At 52.9% G+C, this 13,572-nt stretch overlaps 1 protein-coding gene across 1 annotated transcript in view; it reads right to left on the bottom strand.

Annotated features, from left to right (window-relative positions):
* CDH22 (cadherin 22) overlaps positions 1 to 13,572 on the bottom strand; it is a 95,497-nt gene that overhangs the window by 29,444 nt on the left and 52,481 nt on the right. The window contains exon 8 of the mRNA XM_075012258.1: positions 8,846 to 8,982. Within this exon, the coding sequence (XP_074868359.1) occupies positions 8,846 to 8,982 (137 nt within the window). The remainder of the gene's footprint in view (positions 1 to 8,845; positions 8,983 to 13,572) is intronic.

Genomic DNA, 13,572 nt, shown 5'->3' with positions numbered 1-13,572 from the left:
GGAATGGAAAAGTCCTAGCTGGAACCTACATTACCCAGGGACTGTCTGTCACACTGAGGCTATGTTTACTCTGTGCCCTTAACTTGAAATAAGATACACAGTTTGTGCTATGCAAATTGCAAATCCTATTTCGAGCCAATTCTGAAATAGGCTATTTTGGGATTTGGTGCTGTGTAGACAGTGCCAAATGTTGAAATACTGCGCTATTTTGAGGCATCCCTTACTCCTCATAGACTCATAGGTCTGGAAGGGACCTTGGGAGGTCATTGAGTCCAGCCCCCTGCCTAAACAGGATCAGCCCTAATTAAATAGTCCTGGCTGGGATGATTTAGTTTGGGTTGATCCTGCTTTGGGCAGGGGGCTGGACTAGATGACCTCTTGAGGTCCCTTCCAGCTCTAGAATTCTATGATTCTGTGACAAATCATCCCAGCCAGGACTTTGTCAAGCTGGGACTAAAAAACCTCTAGGGGTGGAGAATCCACCACCTCTCTCAGGTAACACATTCCAGTGCTTCACCACCCTCCTGGTGAAATAGCTTTTCGTAATATCCAACCTACGCCTCCCCCTCTGTAACTTCAGACCATTGCTCCTTGTTCTGCCATCTGACACCACCGAGAACAGTCTCTCAGCATCCTCTTTAGAGCTCCCCTTTCAGGAAGCTGAAGGCTGCAATTAAATCACCCCTCAATCTTCTCTTCTGTAAACTAAACAAGACCAAATCCCTCAGCCTCTCCTCATAGGGCATGTGCTCCAGCCCCTTCATCATTTTTGTTGGCCTCCGCTGAACGAGCTCCAATGCGTCCACATCCTTTCTATAATGGGGGGCCCCAGAACTGGACACAATACTCCAGATGTGGCCTCACCAGTGCCAAATAGTGGGGAATAACAACTTCTCTAGATCTGCTGGAAATGCTTCTCCTAACGTACCCCAATATGCCATTAGCCTTCCTGGCTACAAGGGCCCACTGTATCAGAGGGGTAGACAAGTTAATTTGTAACTTCAAAAACAATAAGAAGTCCTGTGCCACCTTATAGACTAAAGTATAATTTGATTCTAATCCAGCCTCTCATCCACCGTAATCTCCTGGTCCCTTTCTGCTGTACTGCTACTTAACCAGTTGGTCCCTGGCCTGTAACAATGCTTGAGAGTCTTCTGTCCCAAGTGCAGGACTCTGCACTTGTCCCTGTCGAACTTCTTCAGATTACTTTTGGCGCAATCCTCCAATTTATCTGGGTCACTCTGGACTCCTCCAATGTATCCACCTCTCCCTCCCTAGGACACTAGCTTATTGTCATCCTCATATTTGCTGTCCATGCCCTCATCCAGATCATTAATAAAGGTGTTGAACAGTACCAGCCCCAGAACTGATCCCTGGGGCACTCCACTTGAAACCAACCGCCAACCAGACATTGAACCATTGATCACTAGTCGTTGGGCCCGATCATAAGGTGTTAAGGGACGCCGAAACAGCATGCTCAGTATTTCAAAAAATATTTAGAAATACCAGGTGAATTTCCTAGACATGGAGTTACTAATTCAGGATATCTTGGTGCCCTGAAATAGCTCTGCAGGGTAAACGTAGCCTGACTGAGCCACATGGAAGCCAGCTCTGGGGCATGGTCTCAATTCCTGCAGCACAACAGGGCTCAATTCCATGCTACATCGACACTTCTCAGCTTTATGTGAAGAGTTTTTTTCAATTATGAAAATTACCCAGTCAGGGCTGTTTCCTGGTGTTACTTATTTAGATACTAAATTCTAATTATTCCAGGCTGTCCCTGCTTTTCAGTGGGCGGCAGATTGTCATACTGACGACGGACAGTAACTCTGCAGGCAGTTGCTAGCGGGAGCTGGAAGCTTTGGGAGCTGAGCTTTTTGGGAGTGATGAGAAGATGCATTTCCTGTTTTCTTACCTACTGGCGGGAGGAACTGATTTGATGTTTTCTTTGATGTGGCTTGAACCCTTAGTTACGCAGCCCAGAAATCCTGGACAATATGCAGCTGCCCCACAGATCCCTACCACATCCAACAGTGGTGGAAAAAACAGCTAATTAAACAGCTAATTAAAATGATCACCGCTAATTATAGTTATTACACCCAAACTGCCACCATTAGGGTTTTTATTCAACCCACCAATGAAGTGAATTATTTAATATTTGCACTGCTGTGATGACTTGAGGAACCATGCTCAGGATGGTTAGGATGCAGCTGGAGGCCAGCTTTGGTCACTGCTGTCTTCAAAGGACATAGAGATACTGAGGCAAGTGACAAAGATGTCCCAAGAGAGGGAAAGCAGCCAGAGGAGGGGAGGCTGAAGGAACTGGGTAGGTTTTGTTTTGGAAAGGGGAAATGAAAGGGAAATCTTCAACGGATGGAAGACCAACAAATTCACACGTGTTTTCCAGCTAGCTGTGGGATAACTTCCACCTGCAGACTCATGTCTTGGTAGCTACCCTGGGGTCGTGCACTGAACGTTTCTCCACAACTGTCTGGCCTTGTTTTTTCAAAGGGAATTCTGCTCCCGCAGCACATCTCTGAAGAGGCAGATTCTGCAGTCAATTCTTTCGCCCTTGGCTCTCAGGGGACACTGGGTCTATTGTCAGGCTGGGTAGACTGGATGATCTAATGTGTCTTCTCTGGAAGAATGCTGACATGGTGACATCACTATCATTCCCATAGCAACTGATTTTGCAATAAACCGAGGATTATTTTGTCACTACAGAAGCCAGATACAGAAGAAAAAACTCTTATTTCACCCAAACGCTGAGTGGGTTAGGAAGAGCAAAAGGACATGCAGCTGAGTATTGGAGCTGAACATTTGGCTTCCCCGTGTGTGCACAAGAGGGGCCCAAGAACAAGTGAGTACAGACCCCATTTTTCACCAGTGCAGACCTGAGTGCAACCGCCTGTGGCTGCTTAAACACTTGCATTCGCAGGTACAAGCAAACGCACATGTACTAAACACAGGCACCTAAAATCAGAGTCCTTCTGCAGCTGAAAACAGGCCTCCTGAGTGAGCGGAAGCAGCATGTAAGACCAAGTAATGTATAAATGGCTCTTACCTCCCCCGAGCCCTGCCCTAGCTCAGCAGCATGAGAGTAATTAAATTGCATCCAAACACAATGCCCTGATTAAAGCCGGTCTCCAGCAGGAAGATTTATCATCTCAATTACCAGCAGTGGACACAGCAGTCAAGTCCTCCTCGTTTTACATGAGCAGAGAGGAAAGCAGGAAGAGAATCACAAATATTAGCCGAAGGAAGGTAAACAGCTTGTGTGTGAAATGAAGATTTATCTCAGCAAACACTCCACCAGATTTGCTGAACAATCCCCAGGTTGGCTGGTTGGCTGCACAGTACCAGGGCCCAAATACTCTGCCCGTTGCACAGACAGGCACCCTCGAACAGGGGCACTTTGATCGTTTTGGAGGAGGATTCTGACCCTCCTGTCACCACTCAAACAGCCCAGACCCAGGGGCGCACTGGGAGAGTTGCGGGGGTGGCCGTAGGCCCTGTCGCTTCTTTTCCTGCCGTTCCCCTGAGGTGAATGTCCTGGTTCTGCACAGCAGTAATTGGGACGTGGCCCCAGCCACACTGAGCACTCAGGGAGTCTTGCACCTGGTGGTTTATCTCGCATTCAGAGCGCCCAAAGACCCAGCCAGGGCCAGGAGATTGCCTGGAGAGTTCCCCACAGGCTAAACGGACGAGCCCGCCAGACGAGGGGCTGGGGCTGGGGTAAGGAGTGGGGGGCAGGTGTTAGGCGTAAGTGGTGATTAGTGCCAGGCATTCATCTTTTAATTACCCTGGGCTGGTTAGTGGGGGGAGGGGAGGGCTGTTTGAGCTGAGAGTAGGAAACGGGAAGGGGCAAAGGACGCAGGCAGGGAGAGAGCTCCAGGGCTGCAGAGGGAGATGGAGTCAACAGCCTGTGAACAGACAGGTATGGCCCAGGCGGTTGGCACAGCCCCGCTGCCCTAACTCCTGAGAGGAAGAGGGACAGGAAGTCCCTTGCTTCCCTCCCCTGAACACCAATTCCCAGTGCCGGCCAGCTCCCTCCCCTCCCAGTGCCAAAGCCCAGTGCCAGGCAGCCATGGCTCCCTCCCCTCCCAGTGCCAAAGCCCAGTGCCAGGCAGCCATGGCCCCCTCCTCTCCCAGTGCCAAAGCCCAGTGCCAGGCAGCCATGGCCCCCTCCTCTCCCAGTGCCAAAGCCCAGTGACAGGCAGCCATGGCTCCCTCCCCTCCCAGTGCCAAAGCCCAGTGCCAGGCAGCCATGGCTCCCTCCCCTCCCAGCGCCAAAGCCCAGCGCCAGGCAGCCATGGCTCCCTCCCCTCCCAGTGCCAAAGCCCAGTGCCAGGCAGCCATGGCCCCCTCCTCTCCCAGTGCCAAAGCCCAGTGCCAGGCAGCCATGGCTCCCTCCCCTCCCAGTGCCAAACCCCAGTGCCAGATAGCCAAGGCTGCCTCCCCTCAGGGCCAAGCCCCAGCACTGGGGCAGCCATGACCTCCTACCCCCCAGTACCAAGCCCCAGCACTGGGCAGCCACAGCCCCTTCCCCTCAGGGCCAAAGCCAGCTCTGGGAGGCCCCCTCCCCTCAATGTCAAGCCCCAGCCCCAGGCGGCCGCGGTCCCCTCCACACCAAACCCCATCGCTGCTCTGGGGTTGGCCTGACATTTGTTCTAAGGCCGCCTGCTGAAATGCCGTCTGTCACCGGGAAGGCCTTCCCTGTACAACTGCCCTTTCCGCCAGAGCATTCAGACACAAATTGTACTTTAAATTCAATATCGGCCATTAATATTTCATGATTACAAACCGTTAAGGGTAATGTCACTGGCAGGGACGTCTGGACGGTTAAAATGGATGAGTCAGAACTTACCGGTGGGAAGAAGTCAGAATACTAAAGACTCTCCCCAGCTTTTGAAGTAATCCAGTCTGACAGGCCTCCCTGCTGGCAGGGAGCGGCCGCCTTCACTGACTCGCTCTGAAATCCTAGCTGCTGTGTACAAATATTTTCCTTCTGATTCTTGTCACCTCATGTTTGCTGTAAAATCTGAGTGGTTCTGCACCACCACCCTCTCCGCGCTCTGGCCACCGCCACCACCTCTGCATTTCCAGCCCCCCAGGCATGCACCCCTCGGTAATAAGCCGAATGCATTACAAGTATCTAGACACTAAGCGGTGCGGTGCTGGGAAAAGCGGCCTGGGGGCAGCCAGTGCTCATCCTCAGGCAGTGGTGCTGCTTCCCCAGGAGCACACAGCCCACATCAGCCAGTGGAAATAATACCCATAACTAGACAGGGCAAGGCCCAGCAGTCCCCTGATGCTGGGGCTGCTCCAGTCAGGGCCCAGTCTCTGTAGCTTGGGTCCCCTATCCTTGCAATGGCTGCAGCAGAGGTGGGATCAGCAACAACAGAAGTGAGGGAACTGGGACTATTTAATCTGCAGAAGAGAAGACTGAGGGGGGACTTGATAACAGCCTTCAACTTACTGAAGGGAGGTTGCAAAGAGGCTGGAGAGAGGCTGTTCACAGTGGTCATAGATGGCAGAACATGGAACAATGGTCTCAAGTTGCGGTTGGGAAGGTCCAGGTTGAACATTAGGAAAAACTTTTTCACTAGGAGGGTGGTGAAGCATTGGAATGGTCGACCCAGGGGATTAGTGGAGTCGCCATCCCTGGAGGTGTTTAAGTCTCGCCTCTACAAAGCCCTGGCTGGGCTGATCTGATGGGTTTGGTCCTGCTTAGAGCAGGGGGCTGGACTTGATGGCTTTTTTAGGTCTCTTCCAGCTCTATTGTTCTATGATTCTATGACACATGCTCGACAGTGTGTGCCGACCACTCTGTGCCCAGGCATCTCAGTACCAGAGCCAGGAAGGCAGGGCAAGGACAGGACTGGCTCTAAGTAAGGTGCTGGCCTGCCTCAGACCCATCAGTGTGTCACCATGCAATTTGGTGAGCATGTGAACGTCTTCCTTGAGAACAAAACACCCTCAAGGTGCCGCTTAAAAAAGTCAGAACTAGGCAGTCCCCTGCCTGCATACACAGAGTGCCCTGAGGGATATGCCCTACCCTAAGCCTCTCTCTCATTTCAAAGACATCCAGTGGGGAGCCTGCTGCTAACGGTGACAGTGGGAAGAAGGGCATAAACGGGGCTGCACCTAGCCCAGTGATGCCAATGGCTGTTGCCTTTCTGAGACAACAGACACGGGAGGGGCAGGCGTGAAGGCTGTTTTCATGTTCTCTGTGTGCCCCACTGTTCTGCCTCTCCTTGAAGCTTCCGCCATTTTCTGTGCTTGTGTGGAAAGGGGCAAGAGCATAGAGAGGACCTAAGTCCTCTCACTGAAGTCAAAGGACCAAATTCCGTCTTCCAGGGCACCGCTTGTTTGGCACCACGTAAGGAGACAAGGGCCTGTGTATGCATTACGGAGAGTAGCCATGCACAGAGGATAGTCTTGCTAGCATCCTACCAGCAGCAGAACACCCGCAGTTAATCAAAGCTCCTTTTGCTATTATTTATTTTCTTTTCAGTCCCCACGAGGAGTTTGTTCAAAGCCTCTGCAAGGTGGGAACAAGAGTTTGTTCTTTTCTTTCTTTAGCTGCAGTAAAAGAGATGAACAGAACTTACACTGGGAAATTATTCTGCCCACCTCTGGGCTCTGGCAGCTTAGCAACGTGCCAGCCATTGCATTCCATGTTGCTGTGTGCAGATATCAGAAAAATCCTCACAGATACACAAACCAACATAAAACCTGCACATCTGCTAATGCATTTCCTCCTGGCTCCCCCTGGCTGGAGGAGAAAGGTCCCTCAGCCACTGCAAATGGAGGCTAGAAGGACACTGCAGCCCTAGGAGAAGGGAGGCTACCCTATGAGGGTTATATGTCAGTGTTCCAGAAGCAGCTCATTGAAGGAGAAGACAAGGGGTATGGTGAGCAGGCAGGCTCCACCTCCTGCCACAGGCCTTTGCTGTTACCCCAGAGTCACCACCCCAGTGAGCTTGCAGCTCAGCATTCCAGGCAGAGGAGTTCTCCCGCACAAGCCCCCTTTTGCACAAGAGCCTTTGAAGAATCCCTGTCTCACAAGCACTTGATCCTGCAAACCTCTGCCCTTCAGATGTCTCCGTTTCTTTCCCTTCTTCCTCTCTCGCGCCCAGTTCCCACTCTGTGTTTGGCTCTTGCCAGTTCACGTGTAGTCACTTGTGTGCCATGCGCTCCCTTTCTGCCTGCCGGAATGCCAAATATTCATTTCACCAACAAAATGCACAATGGCCTTAGAGGAAGGACATGTGTGGGCCCGGCCCTCGAGGGGAGAAGCAGGAGAGGAATGTCCAGGGGCACATTCAGGGACTCTCTCTCTCAGCCATTGGCTCTCCCCTACTTTGTCTGCAGCCTTCCCAGCCTGCCCTGGTGAGGGAGCTCGAAGGCTCTCCCGAAGCAGAAGCTAGCAGGCCTGCTTGGACTTTCGTTTGCTCATTGGCTTTTTCAAGTTTAGCAGAGCAGTTACTATCACATCACTTTCCTCCTGAGGGAAAGTGCGTCCCATGGCAAGGGCAGAGTCAGGCAAACAAAAGGGAAGGGAAGGAGCAGCGTGCAGCAAGAACAGGGTCATCAGCACCAACCCCGCAAACCTCTTCAGAAAGATAAAGGCGAATCGAGCCACGTCTTCTAACTTCCACTTCCTTGGAATCTGTCCGTCACTCACCTAGCCTCTGCCCACGTGCTCAGCTGGCCCCCAGGATTTGGCACCTCCCAAGTATTTACAGAACAGAAGTTGCAACAGGACTGTCTCTTGCATCCCACCAGGCCCCAGGGGAGTGTACCTGACTGGTCAGTACATTTCTTTGTGTGGGTGAGTGAGGAGGACTGTGGTCTGTGTGCAGAGACACTGAGGGAAAAGCATCAGAGCAGGTTTTTTAGCTCTTGTTGGTTGTGAAGCTCTTCTGTTGCACCGACGATGGAGGCAAGCGATGGACAGCTCAGCCTGGGGAAGGGCATTTCTCTGAGCTACCAAAGCTGTCTCGGCCTCAGGGCCTCCTCTTGCTGCTTATTTCCCGTATCTAATGAAGCCTTTGGAGCAGCTCTGGCTCTCACCATAGACAGGCAAACAACCTTGATGCAGCACAAACAGCTGAGAGTAGGTCAGAGAGCTGGGCTGAGGAACAGAGCCCACACAACTATCTGGAGAAACGGTAGGTGCGTGCAAGTGATGGGCCTTTCTGTCCATCTGTCATAGGTCATCTGTCAATCTGTCTGCCTCTGTCTTTCCCCTTTTTCGACACAATGCCCCGAATCTATTTGTTTTTACAAAATCGCTGTTTGATACAATGCAGGACAAGCTTCTGCTGCTGCTGGCCAGAGCCTGTGCAAGACATCGGTGTGTGCACATGGAGAATGGGAGGCATATGGCAGCCCTCCATCAGCAGCCATCACTCTCCATCTTCCAAGCTCTTGAAGGAAGCAGCACAGATGTAAGGCTGCCATTTTACTTCTGCGCTGCTGCTGGCAGGGTGCAGCCCTCAGAGCTGGGTGCTTGGCTGACAGCCGCTGCTCCCTGGCTGCCCAGCTTGGAAGGCAGCGCAGAAGTGAGGGCAGCAACTGACTCCTCATATGATAACCTTACGACTGCTCACTGGGACGCTCTTTGTGCTGGAACCTTGCTTAGACCTGCTGGTCTCTCCCAGGGCATCCGTCGAGTCGGGTAAACGAACACAGAAGACCAGATTTCAGAGCCTGTGATGCAGCTGACACAGCCGTGAACCTGTAGGACCCTACCCATCAGCAGATGAGCAATGTGGGGATGGCAGGCACAGTTTTGATGAGCTCGTGAGTGGGACCCTCCAGAACCCTTCCTCCTCACCTGCCTCCATTGCCAGGACCGTGATGTTGTGCCACCCCGCTGTCTCCCGATCCAGGAGTTTGCCTGTCACAATGGTGCCTGTGTTTGCATCGATGTCGAAGATCCTCTCCAGGTCAGTGCTGAGATCAATGGCGTACCTGGGCACCGGGAGGAGAGAGCTGTGAGTACTGCGGGAGGGGCGAGTTAGGCCTGTGCTGACTCCCAGCCAGGTGGTCTTAGAGCCCACTGCAATCACTCCCACTGTGACACTAGCCTGGTCTTTGCCTGATCCCCATCTCCAGGGCATAGTGGCCCCATTACAATCTGACTGGAGGCCCTGCAGTTAGGATGGTGACATACTGGGGAAACTGGTACCAAGAGTGTAAACGCCTCCCGGGGAGAAGCAGGGACAAAGGTCGGGAGAAGCACCTGTTCTGACGGTAAAGCCTCAGCTCAGCCCATTCACAGAAATGTAGGACTGGAAAGGCCTTGACAGGTCACCTACTGCAGTCTGCTGGCTAGGGAGGCAGAATTAAGCATTAGGTAGATCACTGCGACTGGGTTTTATCTGACCTGGTCTTAAAAATCGCCAGTGACGGCGATTCCCCAACCTGGCCTGGCAATTTGTTCCACCTTTTAACCACCCTGACAGGAAGTTTTTCCTGAAGTCCCACCTAAACCTCCCTTGCTGCAACCTAAGAGCTTTGCTTCGTGTCCTATCCTCAGAGGTGAGGAGGTATAATTTTTCCCCCTCCCCCTTGTAACAATTTTTGAGGTATTTGAAGACTGTTATCGTAAGCCCCCGGCCCCCAGCCTTCTCTTCTCCTGACTTAAACAAACCAGTTTTATACATTTTCTCTGACACGTCTTGGTGCCTAGACCTCTCATAATTTGATTGCTCTTCTCCGGATGTTTTCCCATTTGCCCTCGCCTCTCCTGAAATGTGGAGTCCAGAAGTAGACCAGATACCCCAGCGAGGCCTTGTCAGTGCTGCGTAGAGCAGGAGAACCATCCCTCTAATACAGCCTAGAATTATGTTCACTATTTCGCACCAGTGTTACACTGTGGACTCACATTCAGCTTGTGATTCTCTGTAACCCACACGCCCCCTTCCCCAGCACTCCTTTGCAGGCAGTCCTTTCCCACTGGGTGTGCGTGACACTCACTGCGCCTTCCCAGGGGAGGACTTTGCTTTTGTCTTCATTGAACTTCACCCTGTTCATTTCAGACCCTTTCTCCAGGTTGTCAAGATCATTTTGAATGCTAAACCTGTCCTCCAAGGTGCTCACAACCCCTCCCAGCTTGCTGTCTTCCATTGGCTCTCTAGGTGTAGTCATTGTAGGTGGAGTCATTCATAAAGATACTGATTGGACCTGGACCCAGGACAGATCCCTGTGGGACACACTCCATAGGCCCTGCCAGTCTGATTGGGGCAGAGTGACAACCCCCTCTGAATACGCTTTTCCAGCCCGTCATGCACCCACCCACCTTACAGCAGCTCCACCTAGGCTGTGTTTGCCTCATTTGTTTCTGAGAGGGTCGTGAGACAGTAACAAAAGCCTTTCTAAAGGGGAGAGAGCTCACAGCTACTGCTGCGCGCACGCACCCCCGCCGCCCCATGCACAAGGGCTGTTACCATCTCAAAAGAGGATATCAGGTTGGCTTGGCATGAGTTTGTTCCTGACAAAGCCACACTGACTGTTACAGATCACCTTATTGTCTTCCAGGTGCTTGCAAACGGATTGATTCTTTGCTCCATTCCCTTCTGGGGACCGAAGTTAAGCTGCCTGGTCCATAATCCCCAGGGGTGTCCTTATTCTCTTTTTTTAAAGCTAGGTACTATAATTACCCCTTTCCAGTCCTCTGGTACCGCCCCCATCACAAAGACCATCGCTAGTGACTCCGAGAGCTCTTCAGAGGCAAGGCAAGAGTAACTCCCAGTCCAGCACGACTGCGCAGGAATGGATCCCTGGGCAGCAGCTCTCCGCACTCAGCAACCTTGCGTTGGCTGCACTCATCTAATCAGAGTCCCTAACATCAGGCACATGGTGCAGTAGCGGAGCCAGGTGGGGACGGGCTCAAGAACATGGAAGGGCAGTCAGAGCAATCAAAGGTGGAAAGGCCCCATTTCGTCCCGGGGGCCTCACACAAGGATCACAACCACTAATACAGCCCCCCAAACAGACAAGCACATGCCTGGTCTTTTCCCACTTTGTACCGTCTAGCTACAGACACCTCACACTAAACCTCCTCTGGTTTCCTGCAGGTGTCTGTTCCTCCATGTCACAGGCCCTTGCTGGCAGGAAGGGTTTTCACCGCCCAGTCTAACCTTCCCCACCATTCCGTCTTGTCCTGTTTCCGACAGTCCCACCTGCCCCAATCAATCTCACTCTGGTTGGCCCGTTTCACCTGCACGGCTAAGCTTGGAGGCCAACCCTGCCAACTCCCCGTGCGCTCAGTTGTCCCTGTGCATTGTTTGCCGGGCCCTTCCCAGAGCACTTGCTGGGGAGCAATGAGATGGGTGAGACTAGGATACAGCCTCTTCCCAGCTCCTCCCTTTTCCAGCAGGCAGCCAAGGCCCAGGCCCCAGCGCTGTCCTGTCAGAGGCCGGAGGTTTTGGAGCCTGCTGGCCGGCTCAGTGTACGCAAGACGAAAAGGCAGCCAGGCAGTGCCGCGGGGCTGGCCTCAGTACTGTGAAGCAGCCCAGGCCAAGGCCTGTGCACCTCATGGTTAAGGAGAGCAAGAAAGTCAGTATCAGATCCAGCTGCTCCAGAGGCCAGATGGGGACCCACACCACCTCTCCTCAAAAGCAAGCCCCAGGGAGCTCTTCCCCACAGGGTGAGCAGCACAGAGCGCATGGTCAAACACCCATTGGAGAGGCCAGCGCCCACACACCACCCAGAGCCCCTCTAGGGCTGCCAGTGGGTCAGGGAGGACCCCCGCGCTGAGTGCCCCCAGAGCCCCAGCTCAATACAAACAGCCAGTCTTTGCATTTCCCTACCACCTTCTAGCCACGCAACTGCAGCGCTCTAACAAATGGGGCAGCGTAGCCTCCCAGCCACCTTGGCAGCCCCAAGGCAGCAGTGAAACACTAGGCCCTGCTATGCCAGTTCGACGCGGGGTTACACGTCCTGCTCCGGGACACACAGACAGCCTGTGACTGAGCGAGGGGAGAATCCAGTCTCCCGACTGACAGGCCTCCACTTGCTCCACAGCTCTGTGGCTGGGATCACTGCCTCTCCTCCTAGGGCACGGTGCGGTATTTCCAGTAAGCGCACGCGCACAGTCCCAGTGCGTTAGCATTCCGGCACAGCACAGCTCCACAGTGCGCTCTGCCCAGCATGCACAGACCACCAACAATACAAAACAAGAACAGCACCGCGACAGGAGTCAGAAATCCAGGAGCCCAGGAATACAACAGGACTGCATTGTCTACAGCATCTTGCATGCACCTGGCACCCTAAAGTGCTTCGTGGAATTAAATAACTCAAGACAACAAAAACAACAAGTCCTGTGGCACCTTATAGACTAACAGATATTTTGGAGCATAAGCTTTTGTGGGCAAAGGCCTGCTTCATCAGATGCATGAGTCGGGGGGCAGGGGGGTTCAGAGGAGGGTTTAAAGAGCTCTTAAAACCCTCCCCTGAAACCACCCCCCCACTCACGCATCTGACAAAGCAGGCCTTTGCCCACAAAAGCTTATGCTCCAAAATACCTGTAGTCTATAAGGTGTCACAGGACTTCTCGTTTCTGAAGATACAGGCTAACTTGGCTACCTCTCTGATCCAAGACAACAAGAAGCACAAGAGATAAATTCCCACCAGGAGGGTGGTGAATAAATTAAACCCTTCAGGCCAATAAGAGAGAGAGAGAGATGAGCTGAGAGGCAGAGGCCATGGAGCTGAGAGAGGAACTGAGCTGGAGCGCCAGTGAAACGGGCAGACACAGCAAGGCCACGACACACGGCAGGAGCTGTGGAGAAGGCTCCAGATGACTGTGTGGATGGGGCACGGAGAAGGGATTTCTAGACCTTCAAGGCAGGATCTTTCTCCTATTTGTTAATGTCCCACCCAAAACAACGGCGCCTCCAGGCAGCAATATCAATATTAGTCACGACACAAAGAGACAAGACCCATGAGCTCCACTGAAGAGTTTTCAAACAAGAAGAGCAGTTCCCAATGTCATCTCAAGGCCACAGACTCCTCCACTCACACCCCAGCCTTGTTTACAAGTAACCGTGGTGCGCTTATGTGATGGGGTTCTGGGGTCCCCCAAGCTCTGCACCCCGGCCGTAGGCAGGAGAGTCTTTCACTTAGCAGGAGAACAGCAGGTTTATTAGCCGACAGGACACAGCATTGTACAGAGGAGTCAGTGCAGCTGGCAGAGACAGCCAGTCCAATCCATGTTGGGGAGAGGAGGCCCCGAGGGGCCCCCAGAGCTGGGGCCTTGCCCCCTCCTTTGTCTTTCTCTCCCTCAGCCCAGACTAACTGCTTTCAACTCCCAGTTCCAATTCAAACCCCTCAGGCTCCACCTCCTCCTTTGTCTGCAGTACAAAGGTGTTACCTGGTTGTCAAGGTTACCCTCAGCAGGAGCCCCACACCCTCTGTGAGCCACTCACACACACACAGGTATCCCCCACTTCATCACATCTCTCCCCCCTTCCAGACCGAACTGAGCGGGGTCACTCAACTGGTGACCTGGGGAAGTTCGGGGCTCTCCCCTTGTGACAGGGCATTGGCTGTACCCTC

The sequence above is a fragment of the Carettochelys insculpta genome, chromosome 17 (genome assembly GCF_033958435.1).
Source record: "Carettochelys insculpta isolate YL-2023 chromosome 17, ASM3395843v1, whole genome shotgun sequence".
Taxonomy (NCBI): domain Eukaryota; kingdom Metazoa; phylum Chordata; order Testudines; family Carettochelyidae; genus Carettochelys; species Carettochelys insculpta.
Note: the sequence above shows the minus strand (reverse complement) of the source record. Positions and strands in the feature narration are given on the sequence as shown.